Here is a 20,829-nt window from a genome sequence, read left to right as displayed (position 1 = left end):
TAGTACCTCCGGCTCCCCTGTGGCTCACAGTGGACACATTTTCATATGAAACCTTTGCACACACATACACAAAAGAAAAACTCTGAGGATGACATGGATTAAAACGTATTGCAGGATCTTGGCAACACAGAAGGAGTCAGAGAGGTAGAGGAGTTCATTTAGTCTTTGATAGATTGCTGTGTGATGCACCGGGCCTCTGCTCTCCATGTTAATGAGAATATAATAAACAGACTACAACAGGCATGATTCAATGCACACACATGAACGCACACGCAGATGATGTATACCCACTCACATTAACACACATACAGACACAATAATATGGAATCACAAGCCATTAGCTCAGTAACAGTGCACCTCATATATCAAAAAGAAGACACACGCACACATGGGGAGACAGAGATGATGTATCCCTGAATTAAGTGGATAAATAATAGTTACAATAATGATAATAACAATAAAATGACAGGGTTTTTTTTATCTACGAAAACAAACTGTTATATTGAATTCATCCCAACTCAAAAAACAAATTTATTCAAAATGTATTCAACACCCTTAAACATAAAAAGGAGATGATAAGTAAGATGGCTGCTTCATTAAAATACAAAAGTATATAGTTAAATTCTGAGTCTCTAAGAAAATAGTATCAGAAAAATCGATGCATTTACAAAAAATAAATATATCTTCACTATGGAAGAGTGAGTAAATAAATCCATGTGCACAGTGCAATTGGAAAACCTGTAGTATTTCACACCACATAATTACTTTCACTTTCACATTAATTCAATTCCAACTGAGCTCAAAACTGAGTTATTTAATAAAAATGGATTCAACACCCTTAAATATAAAAACTGAGATAAAATGTGAGATGGCTGGTTTATAACATTAAATATAGTATATCTATAGTTAAAGTAGATAAAGAAAGATAACTGGATGTATATTAGCACAAATTAAAAACTCAGAGATCAATGTAGCTGCAGACGTTTGACATTATTTACAAGAGTAAGAACATTTTTCAGTTTGGTTATGGATGGGTGATGAAATAAAGCCATATGAACAGTGTTATTATAAATTCCAATATTTTAAACCGTGTAATTATTCTTGGCAAGATGGTGTTTGGCAATTTACTGTCATTAATCATAGACAAAACATCAAAAAGATTTGCTTCATGGGTTTGAGTCTTTGCAAATATCATTTTACCTTATTTTATAAATGAAATGACCTTTATCCTTTATTTTTTAAAAAGAGGAGGTGGACAATTTCATTTACTGCCGAATGCATTTCAGACATGAGCGATACACTGCTGATACTGGCAGCAGCAGAGTTTTGCTTGTTTGGTCAACATCTTTCCCTGCAGAGTGATATTTTCACTAGTATGCTATGATCCTTGTCAAACGATTAACTGACATTGAAACAAACCAAACAAAAGTTTATCTTCAATCCAACTTTTCTCACTTCATTGTGAACTATCTTGGCTTTCGCAGTTTTGTCTCCATCCTTCACTTGTTGTCTTTTGTCTGACTATCACTCTTTCTCTCTGCTTATTGCTTTTTCTTTGAAATGTTTAAGTGAGACTACTTTTGCTCTATGGGGAACTTGAATGATCAGTGGGTTCTGCACTTCAGGCGAGCATTATGTGCAAGTGTGTGTGCGGGTGCTTGTGTGGTCAGCCCGAGCAGATGTGCTTCAGTGCAGTGTGAAATTGGGCTTCTGGGCCACGCACTGACCACTGAGCTGATCCGTTTCCTCTCTCTCTCTCTCTTCCTTGCTTTCTCTCTGACTGTCTTTCTCTCCCATCCGTCACTTTCTCCCTCCCTCTCTCAAATTCACCCACACACACATAAACACAGGATGTCAAAATATGTACGTGTGCAAAGCCTGTTCCAACTGTGAATCCACAATATTACTCTCACTCTCTGCCAAATAAACACATTGTCCTTGACTATAATAATTAACAGTCAAACACACACACATACACACATCCAATTACGTTTAATTGTGTATATATATTTAATGTATATCTCAGAAGGATTGGATTCTTGATAATAGCTTTTTATACTTGAGAAGCACTTAATTCACATCAGCACACAGAGAGCAAACTTAATATTTATCGATGCTTCAGGGCCTCCTGTGCTTCCATGACTTAACAATGCGTTTGCATTACAAAGGCACTATATTTTACAACCATAGGTTTCCAACAACTGTTTCAATAATAAAAGAAGCTGAATTTTGCTTATATTTACCAATTTTCTAATATATTGTTACTTTATTTAATTAAAAAAGAATTTACATGAAATACGCAAGACCATCCTCTCTTGCATCCATGCACTGATTACTGTGGGTGAAAGTCCCAGGACTTGAAAGGGCGATATCCACATAAACATTAAGAGCACGTCTCTGTTTTCAATGTATTTCCAACTTTCATCAAATGTGTTCCCTTGGGGTCTTGTGCATCCACATAAATCAACAGCACATTAATTCAATTTCATATTTTTGTCTTGACAAATAAATAAGAGTGTGTTCCCGTTCCTCTGCTCTGTTTGATGGTAGCTTGATGACTCACACACACAAAATGGGATAATAATTGCATACATATTGCCACCCTGGGGGACATATTAAAACAACAAAACTACTAAGTAAAGGAAATGTGAAAGAAGACGGGGGGGGGATAGCTGTCACTGTGTTTTCCAGGCTCGTGCTATAAGATGAATTGTGTGGTCTGAGATAAACACACACAAGGTTGTGAGCTGACTTTTTACCAAAATGATTAATGTTCCAGGTAAATAAAAGCCTCACAGGCATAAAGGACAATGTCAAATCAGCAAGCTGGGTGAATATGGAGGCGTATGGAGCAGGAGACATGTTGAAATGTCACACGGAAAACACTGGAACCTGCGTTCAGACAAAAACGGAACAGCCGAGTTGCTTTTAAGTATATTGGATTTGGTTTGAAAAAAATTGAGAAAAAACCCAAAGAACTGTTTTTACATGATGTTACAATTGAGAGAATTTCAGAAAACCTTTGCTTGTACAACATATAACTCTGGGATTTATGTAGATATACCTCAGAATAAATGATGAGACTGGCTTTTCTATGTGTTTTTTTATGTAATTGAAGTTGATATGTTTCAATGGATATTTAGCACCGATCAAACATATGAACAATATCAAATATTGATTAGAAATTGACCAAACTAGTTCAAATGACTGAAAGATATATATCGATGTAGTCGGATACTTGGACAATCTACTCTAATTCAATATAACAGCTTTAAAATGTTCTATGTTGGACGACATTATCATAAATGTGTTTATCACTGAGGTTATAGTTATTGACGGTGTCGTACTAAACTTCTCTCATTTCTTCTTTATTTCCATATTTGACATGAGTATTAGAAATACCTGTTGATGTGATGCAACAACACAACCACTCACTGTGACCTCAGTGTTAACACATACAGTATGATTTAATTAACACCTCTATAACAATGTCAGAAAATGGATGTAATGGATTGTGTTATCTAATAAGGTAGTCAGTAAGTGTATGTGAGTGTATGTGTGTGATCATCAACCTTTTTATGTTTATTATTGTTCTAGAAGTAATTTCATTCACTTTGTTGTGGTGATGTTTCTTATTTGGGAACAAAGCCGCCCTGTAACACAGTCACAGCCATCACTGACTGTATGAATGGTGCTTCAACCCCATTTCATGATGTCTTGCTCTTCAGTTGTGTGAATTTAGACTAAGGTTAGTTTTCGATCACTGCAGGAAATTAAACTGCAAGAGGACAAAGTGTTACAGAGCAGGACAACAACAGCTCCTCACTGCAGCTTTGGAGAGCTGAAGCTTCTCTCGTTTAAGTGAACTGCCATGTTGCAACTCTAGAATGATCAGAATACACATGTTCTGTACGAGTTGTCTATAGAGACAAATAAGTTGAACTGGATTTTTTTTTTTTTTTTTTTGACAAATTTCCTCATGGAGGTTATGTTTTCCCCCCTGCCTGCTGGTTTGTCTGTTTGTGAGCAAGATTGTGGAATAACTACTCAACAAATTAGTACGAAACCTGGTGGAAGGATGGAACGTGGGCCAAGAAAAAACCTATTGAATTTAATTTTGGTGTGGGGTTTTCTTGTTGCTCTCTTTAGCATTGTGAGATTTCCCTTGATTTCTCAGAGAATAATTTGGGGATCTTGAAGAAAATATTCCAACATATTTAAGGAACTGATATTTATGAGTGTGTGCAATCTGGTGCAGAACACTAGATCTAGTGAATTGAAATGTGGATTCATTAGGGGAGTGTAGCTCCTCAGCGGTACACTACACTGAGTGCATTTCTAGTTCTGTTATGTTCTACCTACTTACCTCTCTCAGTTTTACATCCATCTTTTTTCTTTAACCAACTCTTTTATGCCAGAAAAAAAACCTGTGGTAGCAAACTCTCTAATTAGCTGATTACACACAAAACCCACAACAATGTTTATGGCTGCCAGTTACTTTCTGTATGACACCTCCATTTGTTTTCAACTTATTGGATTTGGAGCAGAGCTGTCAAATCACCAAGCCAACTCACCTCCAGCTGCTGGGACCTGGGGTTTTTCGGGTCACAGAGGGAAGTGTTGATCCTGTGGTTGTGTTTGACACAGCGCTGAGTTGTGTTCTGGGGCACGGGGAACATCTGCCGCACCAACGTCAGCCGACCGATTGACTTCATAACCAACTCCTGCAAGTCGTAGTCTGAGATCTCCTGAGAGAGTGGACAGAGGAGCAGGGGATATGTTCAGGAATGATGAGGAGAGGGAGCAGAGGCCCTATAGCCAACATTTATGACAAGGAAAATACAAAAAAGACCAACCACAACCACAAAATGAAAGAAGAAACTTGTCTGGGTACCTGTCATTACAATCCCCTGTAATTCATATTCAAATATATATAATAAATTGTTTAGGCCCAATATCCCATAATCACCACAGTATGAAGTGAAAACCATCGTCTGTTTCATCCTTTTAAAAAAATAACTTTTTTTTGAAAGGAAAATGTCAGCAGATGGAAAGAGTGTGTGTCTGCATGTGTGCACATTTGTGTTTGCTTGCTGTGTACATACGTGTGTGTTTGTACGTACTCTGCATGTCCTTGCAAAACCTTGGGGAAGGAATCATTGCTAATTTTAGCCCTAGGACTCAATCTTTCTCTCCCTCTCTCTATCCATGGATCTCCATCCATCCTCTGCGAGTGCAGAGGGTCATGTGGTGACAAAATGAGAACTGACGTTTATTGTCCCCAGTGGAGGCAACACCGCCACCAACTGAGACAGCCTCTGCTTTCTTTGTATATCTGTGCAGTGATTGTCTGCGTGCTCTGTGTGCGTCTGTGTGCACATCCCAGTTTAAGTGTGTATGTGTACATATGTTTCCATGAGATTGCTTTTGAGCCTTTTCATTGTGCAAAATAACCTTTCTGATTCTGTTTCAATTGCACATTGCAGCCTACTCGACGGGAGGGTTGAGACCCCGTCTGTGGAACGTGCACATACATTAACAAGCCTTCACACACGATTCATAATATGAAAGGGTAATATTATAGATTTCTTCAGTTCATTGACTAATCTCGGTGTATTTTATTTGAATGTAATTAATGTTCATTAGGACAGGATGTGATAAATGGTGATTAGAGGCAGTATCATACAAGCTTCATTGATATAGCTGTGCTCATCTGAAATTCATTACATTGATAAATGGCCCCAACTCTATATATGGTTTGCACAAATATACATTTGCTTCTGAAGTCAAGTTGACGCTCTCTGAATATTTAAAATAATCTACGTCGGAATTGAGATTCATACATGCACACTCAGTTCCTTTCAAAGACTACACTTTTTTTGCTCTGCTGTAAAATCAAATTATTTTTCTTTAAATGGAGTTACTGACCTAAGATATTCAATTGATTTAAATTAACAATATAAGTTAAAAAACCAAATAAAGGGGTGTTATCACCTTGAAGAAGACCTGAAAGGATTAAACAGGTTTATCCTTGTGTTAATGCCCTGTGCTCTGAAGTATCTACTTTCTAAACAGTCTAAGTAAGGAATCTATTTGCTGGGCTCAAACGTGGAAAAAATCCCAAGCGGTCGCAGAAATAACAGCCCTGAAGGGGACTGAATTACAAAGCTGAAAAAAGAGATGCAGGACAGAGAGAAAATGCTGAAAATTGCTAAAAAGGCAGATCTGTGGGCCAATAGAAAATTAGGATTCACAGCAAACAGTCAAGGGCAGGCCGGGAAACATCGGCGGGCAAGAATTATCCAGAGTGCCCCACTCAAAGGATCAAACTCAAAACAAATATAGACGAAGCAGTGCACAGGAATACAAACACACACACACGGAAAAGATTCATTTCAGATTTGTCCTGTCAACAGGTGCTTGCCCATCTTTCTTCTGTTGTCATGTTCTCTTTGCCTCCTTGTCTCTGTCTCTCTGGAGAACGACTGAACACTTCACATGACTTTCAGTGGTGGCGTACTATAAAAGCTGTTCGCCTTCTAAAAGCCAAGACAAAATGAATGTGACACGTACAATCACACACATACTGACATTAAGAGTAAAGGATACTCCTTGGATGGAGGTGCATATCATCATATTATCAATTTATCATTTTATCGCTCACATGTTAACCCATGTTTATCCTTCAAAACAAACTTTAACAGAATGGCTTTTAATTGTCATTAATGATCTTTTTCTTCCATTAGAGTTTGTATTATTGTATCTGCTATCTTTGATTTAAACAACATTGTATTCATTTGCTGATATGTGTTTTATATTCTTGTTTTCATTCATATATTTTTAAGAGTTTGGTTTGGTAAAATTTTGAACAGTGCAATCAAATCACTTTATTTAACCTTCAAAAACAGGCATGACATAATTACTGCTCATTGCTATATTAAGGGCTTTTAGGGGACTAATTGTTAATCCATTCTCATTAATCAAAATTCTCCTTTAAGCTAAACAATCAACTAAATCATTCAGTCCTGAGGATAGATGTGTGCAGAGAGTCAAACTATGTGAAAGCTGAAGCTGTGGGTAAGTTGTAACCCTCAGAACACCCTGCAGCAGTGAATCATTAGTTGTTTACAACATAAACTTGAAGTTTCGGTCTGCCGGCAGTCCCCATCAACCTCAACCTATCACCTCCCTCTGCCTCTCTCCATTTCCCAGGAGCACCAAATCATCTTCTTTAGTGTTTTATTTGAAGAAGAGAGTCAAAAGCAAAAACACATCCCTCATCCTCAATTCTTCTTGGCACTTCTTCCCTGACCCTTATACTTTGTCCTCCATGTTTTCTCTTCTCCACCCATCCTTTTCTTCCTCGCTCTCCCTTAGTGACACCAAATCCCGTCTGTCTCTCTTATCTGTTTAGAGTGGGGGGAATAAAGCTGTTTTTTGTTTGTTGTTTGACCCTTTCTGCTCCTCCTGCTCCTCCTGCTCCTCTGCCCAACCCCTCAGTTCATTCCCATTCAACCCTACTGCCTATGAGAACAGCAAATCCCTCTGTTTTGCTCTCGTTCAAAAGTTCAACATTTTGAAAAACAAAACAAATCTGAAGAAAAGTCAGTCTCATTACATTTGCCCTTTCCTTTTTTTCTGTCACCTCCGGCAATTTTCCTCAATAGCTCCTAATTTATGTCACCCTCTCATTCACCCCATTCTTAGAACGTTTATTAAAGGCCTTAAAGGAAGTATCACCTCTGCTTCAAAAAGGTGTAACAGCGGCCATAGGTGACCCTCTACCTCTGCAAGCGGGTTGGTTGATCTTGTATCTATTTTTCAGTATACTCTGTATTCAAAAGGAATTTTGAAAATACACACAGTTGTTGACTAACAGCAACTGCCTTTCCATTTTCAAACACTATGGGTTGGAGAGAGACATAGAGCAAAGGGGATTATAGAAAAATTATGGAGAAATTAAAAAACACATGAAATATTAAAGAGAAAATGAAAAGCGGGCATCATTACAAGACATGAGCAGTGAAGAGGCTTCATAGAGATGGTAATTGAACAGTCAGTGGAATAAAACAAACGATATAAAGCCCCATTATTGCTGTAAACTATCTTTTAAATAAGCTGGAAAACAAAACTGATCAAAAAGTTTCTGATTCAAGAAGTGAAATCAGGACCAAGAGATGTATCATATTTGCCATGAACAAGGCTCAAAATATCAACAGCTCCAGGGGACCAGCTTAGCAACAACAGTAGTCTTATATGGCTGTATTCATACTGGGCAACTTCCAGCTGTGCACAGCCTGCACAACAGTTATCTCCATCTTCCTCTGCAAGCCCTTCTGCAGCTGTAAATAAGCCTTAACTATGGTTGCAGTCTGAGATTACCTTCTATCTTCAGTGTTTCCAAGAACAATAATTCTCATTGCCTGAAACACCTTTTTGGAGTGAGCAGATTTTGAAAGGGTCTCTTTATCCAAAGCTTTGTAGAATGTTCTTAAGCCATTAAACAAACCTAGTGGATGGAATGTGGAACACTGCCTACAGGGATTTACATCCAGGGTCCGCATTGTAGGTAAGACAACGAAACTTCAAAAAATCAAGAAACATGTGTCTGAAGTCTTTGAAGTCAACCATTATTTCTGTAAATGCATAACCATAACAAAGTGTAATAATGCTATTTTCAAGATAAGTCAATACTACATTGCATGATCTGATATTTTGGCATAAAACAACACATCGTCTGTGAATAATTTATTGATTTGTTCAGTATGAACATATTTGTGACTCAACAAACCACCCTTATTAAAGGACCAATCAAAAATGTGATGTGGTCTCCCACAAAAAACATATTTACTGATGTGGATTAGTTTTATAAGAAAATCGTTTTTTAGGTGACAGGGTTGTCAAAGCATTAGAATCCCTCAGTTTCACCGATTTTCATAGGATATCATGCAGTTAAGAGCCAAAATGACAGAAAGGCCTAATCTTGTCTTATCTAATTACCATGCACATCTACCCTTGGGAAACATAAAAGCAGAAATGAATGAAGAGGAAAAGAATGATGATGAAAAGAGTGAACTCTGGAAGATCAAGACAGATAGCATGACGGAGGGGGGAAGGTCATGAAGAGCATCAGAACGACTGAGGTCAGCAGTGGAGTTCCTCCAAATTCAGGAGAAAATGAGTAGCCATGAGTGCCCTTTATTATTTCTCTTCCTCATCGTCATCCTCCCTCATCCCAAGTAGGAGATAGGGAGAGGAAGGATGATCAATTATAACTGTGAACTCCCCCTCAGTGGGGCTGTCTGACTGCTGGCTGTAGATAAAGCAGAGTTATGACAACCGTACAGTGCCCCATCATCCATAATAAGCCACAGGGAGGGAAGAGCATATTCCCACACATTCATTCTCCAAAGAACCAGTACTAGAAGACATCACATATGACTAAACATTACAGGCACAGCCATTTTAAACACACTTCATGGGACTTCACATACATGGTGGCAATATTGTGTCCACATTAGAACAACGTGTGACTAAACTTCAATCCTGATAAGCAGAATTAGGACTTCTTATCATTTTATCATCATTTTAAAGCTATGTGTTTAGCTTTTCTTTAGATCTTTGAAGGTGTTTATGATTTTTTAATACAGTTAAGAGCAAGAAAGAGTGAGTCCCCTCTCCTAAAAAACTCTTCTTGCTCCACCACCTCTCTCTTGTCCTTCATCTCCCTCTCCCTTCTCCTAATTGTTACCCATTAGATTAGATGGTCCACATTTGTTTTTCCAAATCTCTCTTTTCTTAATAATAATCCGAATCCCTGCTTGAAAACATTAAGGTGAGAACAGCTGGGCTGAATATCAGTGACTGAGTTATATGATTTAGATTTGCTAAAGGGGTTTGCTAAATAGCTGTGTTCGCATGTTTAAGCCATTCAACTATTACACATATTGCAAACTGCTCTCTTAACTCTTACTAAGATGACAGTTAAAGCAAATATAGTGTATGGTGTATAATTCATTTGGACAGATGTACACCCAGTTGACAATTTGTAGGGGGATGATTCCCCTATACAATCTGCCATCCGCCCATCCTCTATAAGAGAGTGCTTTGCTGTCTTATAGAGAATTTCAGTGCACAGGTGAGTATACTATAGTTTGCTTGCTAACAAAATTGTGTGATCCACATTTTATTTTTCATTTATTTTTTAAAAGTTGAAACTGAATTGCATCAAAAAGAACAGGAGGACAGTACGCTTTGCTTTGCTTTCTCCACACAAGCAATCTGATCGTCTGTCACAGTCAGACTGACCATCATCAGCACCATGAGGAATCCTACCCACATCGAGGGCCCGTGGATGGGTAAAGATTTTACCATGCTCAGTTGATGGGTGGGGCTCAGCATAAACTCAGTAGATAGCATTTTTGCTGTAGACATTCATAAAATGCAGTTCTCTACTGCAGGAGTGTTGTCCACCACACACCGACCCAAGTGATATTCACATCATGCTTGGTCATTGGTACAATTTTTGACCATCCCCTGGTAAAAAACATGAGATGAGAGTGTTTAGCCTTTCCATTTTGCCTATGACCCCATCTTGTCTCATCATATTCACTGATTCTTGCTATATTTTAAACAACAACATTGCTGTCAACTCTTTAGCATGAAGGGGCTGAAATACCACATGTGTCAGAGCAGTAAGAATGCAGGTGTCAGGATGTATAGTATTTGAATTGACGTAATAACAGTAACATGATTTTTAACATTAACAACAGCTTCTACTCTTACGCTTACTCTTAAGCTTGAAAACTGTGAAATTCACACCTGTGGCCTGGCATTTAATGTACCTGACTGTTTTATTTTTAAATATATAACTATAATAAGACTCCTTAGTGATAATCCACCATCGCTAAAACATTAACAACCAAGCGAGCATTGGGCTGCCAGACAGCATTTCGTCATTGATTCCTCAAAGGCAGCAGGTACAAAGTGTTACAGCCTACATGCTGCTAGATATACTCACAGGCTGCAAAATGACATCTTAAGCCTCTCAGGAAACTAAGCAAAGAGCAGGTCGCTGTCAGGAAGCCTGGAGAGTGGTAGACAACACCAGATGCCTGACAGGATGCAATGAATATGAAGGGAGTCTATTAGACAGCTAGATGTGACTTTAGCCTACCAGGCACTCAGGTACCAACGGACTACTCAGTAGGCCGCCTGACAATGCCATCTGCCAAACAAAGTTTACAAAGACAGCCTTTCAGGAGGAACACATTTCTTCCATTGAGTGGAGTCTCAATTGTTACATCGTGAAAACACATCAATTTCAATCAGTGCAGGAGTGGCATGACAGTTTCTGTATGAAGTCGGAGACTAATACAGAGTGGCTGTTTTCAACACGGTCTATCCTCGTTTCTACCTCTGATAAAAGGTAGAAATGCTGCCATTTTCATTAATGTGCAGGTGGAAGGCTCATTCTTTTCCCTCACTCCCTGAGGTATTAGCATTTGAGAAAAACAAAACTGAGAGGCTGTCTGAGGTAATATATACCTTCATGTAGTGAGACTGACACTCTAAAAGAGAGAACCGGAACCAAATGATCGGCTGTCCTTGTATTGTTAATGGATGTCATACATGCCAGGGCTGTTCCGTCAGCACAAGCCAGGTAAGCAGTGCTTGACCATTTAAAGCCAAAGACAGAATGATAATGAAGTGGAACCATTTCTCTGCTTCCATCTGAGCTCAGAAAAGTCATCTGGCCCATGAAGGATCTGACCTGTTGGCATTCATCGGGTTATTTACTGCCCCACTTGTCACAACAGGATATTGTCTTAGGAGGCGAGGTCAATTTGATGAAGTCTGGGGATTGTAAGAGGAGCAGCAGCAATCTTCTTTGGTTGACTTGCTATCACTAGCTACTAGCAAATATGCTTGTCAGGCTGTGCTTGACTCAGATGCCACCATTCTAAGATCAGTCATAAAATTGTGTAAAAGACATGTGCAGATGCATTCAATGTAGAAAGTAAACAAACAAATTACACTCATTTATTATCTGCATAAGTTCTCTTGATAATCTCTTTTTCAAACGTTTGATGAAGAGGAGTTAAGATGTACGTGCATCCGCTTTTCATTTCACGAAGATTTTAATTGCACCACCTTGAAGTTCCATATTTACTCAATTTACATATATACATTTAACCGTGTGACATAAAATTCAAGCATTTTAATTATGTTCTGCTTCCTAATTAACATATTAGTATTGTTTCCTTTCTGTTAATCAAGGTGTAGTGTTCTCTGTGGAATAACTGCAGGATGAGGTCTTCCTGAGGCTAGAAAACATAAATCTGCATTGTCATTGGAGCGTGTCATTATCACTTAATATCTTTAAAATAGAAAAGACATCTTATAAATTCTATATTTTAAGGGTGGGTTTGAAGGAATGATCATACCACTCCTTCAACAGAAAGGTCAGAATGCAGAAAGCTAAAGTTGTCAGAGCACGTTGCAGCAAGATGCAAGAGAGAGAACCAGACAGGCAGCATGAAATCATGAGCTAGAACAGGTCCTGCATTCAAGAGAGATTTGCTACTACTACTACTACTGTCATGTATGTTTTTGTGTGCTCCCTTTCTCTTGTCTGTGTAGTAATCAGCTGCATTGCACAATGAGATGGTGTTTGGTGATGGCTGGGTCTTTGCCTATCTGTAGAAATGCTACTGATGCATGCTAATATTTGTTTCAAACAGAAAAACTTTCTTTGCAGAACTGCAGCGAGCAATGGGACTGCTGGGCCTTCTGGCATTTATCAGCATTATAATTGTAAGAGGTTATGACTTAAAATCAAACTGAAAGAGAGAGAGAGTAACAGAGTAAACTGAACTATTTCTTGTTTTGTACGAAATGAGGTTTTCCATTTTCCCTACTGTAAATAATTCTTTGTTGCTCCTTCAGTATGTGTTCTTGTGTACAAGGTTGTGTTTGAGCACAAGCTCATGTTTGTGTGTGAGTGTGTGGAAGCTCCGACTCCCTGCTGGGTCCTTCCAGCTCACTGCAAAGCCCAAGGCTACCAAGACATAGTGCATTAGCTATCAGTGTACATACACATCCAAACATACACACTCACACACAAACACACACAAATGTAGCTGATGCAAGTGTTTTTTTAAAAGGGGACTTCTCGTGAGGCAAGATCAAAGTTGTGTTCCTATTTAAAATCAATATGAAATTACGAGAAACAATGTTAAGGTTTAATTATGTTTCTCTAAGGAGCAATAAGCAGTGATTGTAAAATGTGGATGAGAAGAAATACACAGGACAAAAACTGTGCACTCTGCGAAGTAGAGTAGGAAATCCTAATATTTAATGAACCAACTGATTGGTTTATTTTTGCCTTGTGATGATGCATGGAAGTGATGAAACTACAAGACAATTTCACATTGCTCTTTCACATCACGCCAGAGATATAAACCAATCTGCCACAGCATCTGTTACCACTTTTAATGTTGTGGCTAATCTGTGTTTATGCTCATTCAGAGGTGTTCTATAAAGGTCACCTTTGTCGTCTCTGAAAATGCGTAGTGTGTTGGCTTAAATGGTGTGCATAAAATATGTAGGATCTTAACTGTATTGTTTTTTTTCTTGTGGCGCACAGCAGCATGTGCTCTCTAAGGTAAACTAAATTGTCCTTGGTCATCAAGTTGTGTGTTATTAGATGAACTGATGTGAGAGAAAAAAAGAGTCCACAACTTTATAAGCTCCCCGTTCTCCTTCAAAGCTCCAGGACAGCGAAGAGATCAGAGGAGTTCTGGATCTAAAACCATAAATATTCCCAGGATAATTGAAACAATAAGGTGAACTGAAGGAACAACCAGTTCAGGATCCATAAATCATTTTCATGCTGGCACTCACCTCATTAATCAGGATCCAGTGACAATCGAAGGCCACCAGGTTGGTCTCCACCACCTGCAACACACACAAAAACACAGTGTCGCATTTAGAGTTAAAATAATAATCAGTAATAGGAATATCATCGGTTTGGTAGAAATATTGTAACCAGGCTTTAAATATATGACAGGCTGAAAGATGAGTAAGAAAGTTTTTTTGTTGTTGTTGTTTTTAGAGAAAAATAAATCCCTTTAAAACATATTTTCCATCTTGAATAATGTGATTCTTTGTGTCTGAAGTGTGAATATTTTTGAAAGAACATTATGGAAATGTGCAAAGCAGAAACCCAGTGTGTAGCTTGTATCAAAGGTGCTCAAGTAATCTGACAAATCTCTTATCAAACACTGCAGAAATGACAAAACATGCTTGTCTGTGACAAAGTAACTGCAAAAACTCCCACACAAACACGCTTAAATGTCAGTGTTACAACTTTTTTCTCGTCAGACAAACCTTTAGGTAGAATTCACGTTCCCTCTGTGTCCCTGCCCTTAGACTTTTTAATGACCTAAAGTGCATTTAGGGTGTGTCCAAATCCACTTGACTGTGCTACATTGTTAAAAAAAACTTGTGTTTTGTCTCTTACTAAATCAGTGGGGTGTTTAGTATTAAAAGCCAGGTGCACTTGCACTTTGGTGGATTGACATGACACAAGAGCAGATTTGTGAGGCAGTAAGAAAGAAGGCTTCTGAGGAAATGCATGTATGATTTGTAAAGTTTATGTGCATGCACATTGTTCATGTAAACTGTTCCCATTGATCGTATACCAGGGTTTTGTTGGTCAATTGTGCAGTTACTTTCTAGGGCCTTAAGACAGCAGCACACCAACTCACCCATGGGTGCTCAAGTGTTTGGTCTCCTAATCTCACACACACTCGGAAAAAGCAAACCTTTTGCATGAATTGTTAATGATTCAACTTAAATATTTATATTTGTGTCAACTCTTTACTAGTAACTACACCACTGTTAACTGTGCAGCAAGGACACTTTGAAAGGGTGCTGCACCGAGATACACAGACACACACACACACACACACACACACACACACACACACACACACACACACACACACACACACACACACACACACACACACACACACAGACAGACATAGCTCCAGACACACCCGGTGTACATCTGCAGTACATCAGTATACTAATGTCATAATGTCCCTCTAAACAGCTGCAGGTGCTTCTTTTTCTCTCTCGCGCTCTATCTGCAGATTGTAGGGGCTGTTTCTCCTGTTATCACTGAACTCTGTCAGTGTCTAACAGCTCTTCTCAATCATTTTCTGTGACGACCATGATGTTTACATTTACTCATTTTACTTTCATCTTCTTCTCAAACCACCCTTCTTGTTTCTCCTTGTTTTCCAATTCACAACACGAAATAAATCAAGTGTTATGCAACCAGAAAGGAGTGCCAACCTGGGCACAAGGTAAGTAACATTAAGTAAGTCAAGCATCTTTTATTGATGCTAAATTAAAAACCTTAAACACAAGATTGAAAAGCATGGTCCCATTTAGAAATGGAACAGCAATAAATAGATGTGGTTGTTACTCTCATTTAAACCAAATAACACTGTAATTTATCATCTATGCTCCCTCTCTTCTTTTTAATCACCTCTATTCATTACACACATTTAACAAAATAATGGTAGGACACATCACTCAATCTGGGTAATTTACTTGCGATAGGGGAATATGGTTGTTTTTACTTTGCATTTGGACTTTCTCCTGTCAGCACTTGTTTCTGCCTCCTTCTCCCTCCCAATTCCACCCATCTGTAGTTCTCCTTTCTTATCGTCGCCTCTGCCGCACCTCTTATCCCACAATTTCTGCTCTCCTGTGCTCGCTCACTTCTCGCTCTGTGCCTGCCCCCGCCCTCTCCCCCTCCACTGCCGGTGTAAAAATACAGTGCCACTCGTATATCATTAGCTATAATTGTCGAGGTGACTATAGCACCGCGTGTCATAAAACACTTTTTAGCCGTAAACAAAAGGCAACAGCTGGAGAGGGTGATGGAGCATGGCTAATAGTGGTTTAATCTGCCACAGAGTCTCCATAAAACTTTCTCATTTTAACTCTGACGGCTTCTATAAAATACTGTCTCTGCAGGAAACATGGTTGCAACACAGACAAGGAATGTACGGCAGGAAGAGGATGCAATATTTGTCTTAATTTCTCATGACTGTAACACTTTGCTTTTTCCGGGAATCATTTGAATCATGAGCATACTGGGGGTTCATCATCTTTTTTGTCATTTCTGTCTCTGTCTATTGGAGCACTGCAAAAAACTGCAACTAGGAGCAGTGTAGGAGGGAGAAAGGAAAGAGGGAGAGTAGAGGACAGAGGTTTGGAAAGCTGTTTTAGTCATGTTCCTCATCCCCATGTCCTTTCCCTTGGTGCTCATTAGGAGTTTAGTACCTATACACAGAGGATTATGGGTAAATCTTGTCATTTTTAAACATGCAAATGCTAAACTATGTCTGAGTGTGCGTGTGTGTGCAGGATCATTTCTAAATGGTAAATAAATAAATGTCGCTGCTTGTTTGTTTGTATTGAAGTGCTGGCGGATGTGAGCATTTCCACTTCTCCCATTATGACCACCCTCCGGCAGCCGTCTGGACAGATGTTTCAAGCTAATTAGCGAAAGTTCAGACTCCTAACACTAGACATGACTCCTAAGGGGTTTGAACTGTTCAATACACTCACTCTCTCATGCTCTGTCTCTCACACACACTTACAAACAGACACACAAGCGCCGTGTGTTTGTCTGCATGTACAAAATAAAAACTGTTCTCAACTCTGTGCCAACACTGCAGGTAGGCAGGAGTCACCTGGGCACCGTTCCCTCCGTGCCTCCACAGAGATCATTCTGACCTCTCTGACCAGCTCCACAAAAGCTTCATCTCTGGCCAGTTCTCACTTCCTTTGAAGCCAGATGATCATACAGACAACGGCTCTGTGGTCCGGAACAAATCCAATCACTCAGTGTCAATATGAGTAAGCCTTTTCTCAAAGTCTGGGAGCAGGCAGAGAAAACTCAGACTGATCTGCAACATTGTACCACTGCGAGCCCCAGTCTGGCATACACTTTATCGAGTGGCCACAGTGCCGCCAAACACTGTGTGATGCTGTAATAATCTTGGTCTACCTGTCACTCCTGGAGGAGTCCAACAAACAGGAAAAATCATTGATTCTGGCAACTGGGTGATGTTGGCTTTCAAGAGAGTCAAAGCCTGCGGCTCATACCAAGGCCTGACTTGATAGCAGTAGGGCAGATCTAACAATACTACGCACACTCACAAAGATACAAAAACACACATCATGTGTACAAAATTGCAGCAGGAGCAAGAGTAATTCCAATGATTTTGTTTGTCTTTAATTTTATATGCCTACTTATTTAAATGGCTGTGTGTGAGAGGGTGAAATCTATTAATGCAAAAGCAGATATTGCCTCAGTACACCATGCGGGAAGCTTAAGGAGGGAAAGTGGGTGTTGCTATTGAATAAAGTGCTCCAAATTGGAAATTAGTTGTGTAATTTAATTTCACGCACTATTTGTGATCAAATCAAACCAATAGCCTACAGCCCACCCTCCAAACTAGGCCTATCCAGGCGTCATGCTTAAACATGCGAGCGCAAGCTGTGAAAAACACACATACATACATTACACAGACAAACATCTAAAAACAGAAGCATGTCCAGCCTCTGCCACATTATCTCCCCAGAGAAAATTGCTTTTATTTGCAAAGCTGTGGTTATGCCTACTTTGACTCACTTTCAGAAAATTACCCTGATATAAACCTGCTTCATCCAAGTGTTCTTGATTATTGTAATTAATTGGTGTTTCTTTGTAGGAGGAGGAGTAGGATTACTTTTATCATCTCAAACACTTTCTTCCACCTGAATGCTGTAAGACAGAAGACAAATATATGGATACACTAGAGTAATGGGGAGGAAGTGGGCATGGGACATGGATCTGTCCCCGGTTTTCACAGTTTGTGTTGTCGATTTGCTCTACATGTGTTTGAGATTTAAAAGATTGAAAGAAAGTACGGATAGAATCTGAGGAATCTGAGCTTATTTTATTTGATGTGTGCGTATTTTATCTAGATTTTAATTAAAATTAATATGTTATTGAGACAATCCTACAAGTGATTCGCTGCGTGGAGTTTTCTATCAGAATTCCAAAGGCCCAATCTTATTTGTATTTTATTAAATACAAATTATAAATATTATATTATTCACACTACATTTGATGCAAAAGATTTCCACTCCATCTATCAGCAATGATAGTATTTTGAACACCATGGTCTTTACTTGATCTTCACTGGCTGCCAGCATGATTGCACCAATTTCTGTTTTTCTCCACTCCTGCACCTTATTCTCACAGAAGCACTTCCTTTCATCAATTAGTGAGCCACGTAACCTCCACCTTCCTCTTTCATTCCCCCACTCTCGCCTGCCTAATCAAAGACCCCTCTCACTGTGTCTAATTTGCATGTCTCAGAAATCTTTTACAAAACGCATTAAAACATTACCACTATCCAAAACAAGCAAAGGAGTTTTAGTCACTCGTCCTCTTGCTTCATTTCCATTCAGCCCATCTCCCCTATTCACTCTCCCCCTCTCCCTTTTCATGAACTGAGCATTTAGTGCATTTCTCCCTGATACATCATAACTGCTGCATGTCACTACTGCCATTTAGGCTTAATGTCACTTGCCTCACTCACAGGACTCCCGTGGTGCGTCCCATGCATGTTTGACTGTGTGTTGTGTGTCTTGATGTCAATGAGTGTGTTTGTGTGTGCATATCTGTATTGTAAGTTAGAAAGAAACAATGTCAAGCAGAGGACAGTGCATTATGACACTGCTCTGCTCTATGGATTTACATACTTGGCAGAGGAGCACTAAGTTCGGACCGATGGTGTGCAAACAAGCAAATACACACAACTATGCATAAACAGGAACTCCACTGGCATGCACACATAGCACACAAAAGTGTTTGTTGCATCACATAACATCATCGTAAAAATAGATTACATGATAGCTGCTTGTCATAAAGACATAAACTCACTCAACACGCATGTACCTACACATCTGGTATATGACAGCTGTAACTGAAGCAGTGGAAAATGAAAAATAGCACTTTCAGTATGATTTGTGACCAAATAGACACCCGAGGCCGAGTGGACCATTGGTACATTTTTACACAAGTCAACTTCTCCTTCAAAGACCACCAGCTAATACACTGCAACTACACACAGCCCAGAATACTCATCTATAAAAAAGACGTCTGTGTGCTCTATCTGAGGATTACTGCTTCAGAAGAGTACTTTGTTGTAAAAGTGACACTCGGCACCATGTCGTAAAAAACCCTAGCATCAAAGAAAAAAACATAAATCTAATAGAGTAGTGAGGCCACTCAGGCATAAAAGGAATGCACTAATAGAAGGGTAATGGCATACATTTTGATAAAAGTGTGCAGAGACTTAGTCATTTTTAATGGATTTATTAATCATATGTTTTTTTCATCCAACTAAGTGTGCTCACAAAGAGTTTAGTTCTTTGAAAGAAATAGATGAATGTCTATGGAGATTTTGACAACATAAGTGCCACAGATTTGGAAGTGGAATATTACACATATTGTGGAGCATTATTATCTAGTTTCAATTTTTATATTCTAGTAGCATTTATAAAGATTTCACATCACCCTGCAAAACAAATAACCAACAAGAATTACTGCCCTGTGGTTGTATGCCTCCGCCAACCAGCGCGGTTTATATGGGGTCATTATAACATTGATCATTTAGTTTTGAAGAGCAAATTCTCAAAGTACATCTTTGAGTCCAAGTGAACATTTATAACAAATTTGAAAAAATAAAATCCCTTAAGTTGTTTCTGAGATGTTGCATTCACTACATTTAAAGTTGTTTAAAGTCACAGTGGCATTTACCATTGACCATTCAAATCAGTTTATCCATGAATCTAAGTGAATGTTTATGCAAAATTTGGAAGGATTCTTTGGAGCTGTTCCTGAGATACTGTGTTCATGAAAGTCATGTTTCATGATTCACAGTAATGTTTGACCAGGAAAAACCTAATCAGTTCAACCTTGCATCCAAATGAATCTTCTTATCAAAATTGAGAAACCATGTTCACAAGAATGGGATGTAAACAAGGATGGACTACCAGAAAACCAAATCATCTCGGACGCATTATAATAAAACATTGATACATGACACCTTCTCCTGCCTCCAGTTGCTACACACCTGATTGTGCTGTCTGCTAAGGTGCAAGAGCAGCTCAATGTGGCAGAGCAGCAGGAGAAAGAGGGGAACATTTGTGGAAAAGTGTAAATATAATATAAATAGAATATAAGTATATATGTATATAATGACTTTTATAGTGAAAGCAACACATTTAAAATCTAAAAGAGCTGGAAAAACTGTGACTTTTCTAAACATAATAACATTATAAAAGGAGATAGCTCTTCAAGAAACAGAGGTCGATGTAATGAAGTCTTAGATGTACTGGACTGTACCATGACATGAGGCAAAGGGGTGTCAAAGGCCTCTGTGATTGCTCCAAAAACTAATAACTCTAAATCACCTCCATTACTGTCTGTTTAATTAGTCCGATCCTGCCTCGGTCACACACCAGTGGTCTACAAAGTCTATAAAGGTGGCACTTGTATTCTGGTGGGGGAAGAGAAAGAGAACGATATTGAATAATGCAGATTGCGGCCGTGTCGTGTGTCTGTGTTAATTTACGTGTGTTCGTATTGTTTTTCCTCTTTTCAGTGATTGCTCAAGAACAGTCTCTGCAAACCCCATTTGACGAGGTCGCTCACTCCATGTCTCTCTCGCCCGCACATGCCCACGA

The 20,829-nt window shown here is 38.9% G+C and overlaps 1 protein-coding gene across 3 annotated transcripts in view; it reads right to left on the bottom strand.

The window, feature by feature from the left end:
• grid2 (glutamate receptor, ionotropic, delta 2) overlaps positions 1-20,829 on the bottom strand; it is a 423,234-nt gene that overhangs the window by 131,809 nt on the left and 270,596 nt on the right. For all 3 annotated transcript variants that reach the window (XM_069523619.1, XM_069523620.1, XM_069523618.1), the window contains exons 5-6: positions 13,906-13,959; positions 4,575-4,748 (exon numbers count right to left, since the gene is read on the bottom strand). In XM_069523619.1, the coding sequence (XP_069379720.1) occupies positions 4,575-4,748; positions 13,906-13,959 (228 nt within the window). The remainder of the gene's footprint in view (positions 1-4,574; positions 4,749-13,905; positions 13,960-20,829) is intronic.

Source organism: Paralichthys olivaceus, chromosome 4, assembly GCF_024713975.1.
Source record: "Paralichthys olivaceus isolate ysfri-2021 chromosome 4, ASM2471397v2, whole genome shotgun sequence".
Classification (NCBI taxonomy): Eukaryota; Metazoa; Chordata; class Actinopteri; order Pleuronectiformes; family Paralichthyidae; genus Paralichthys; species Paralichthys olivaceus.
This window is presented reverse-complemented; position numbering and strand designations above follow the sequence as displayed.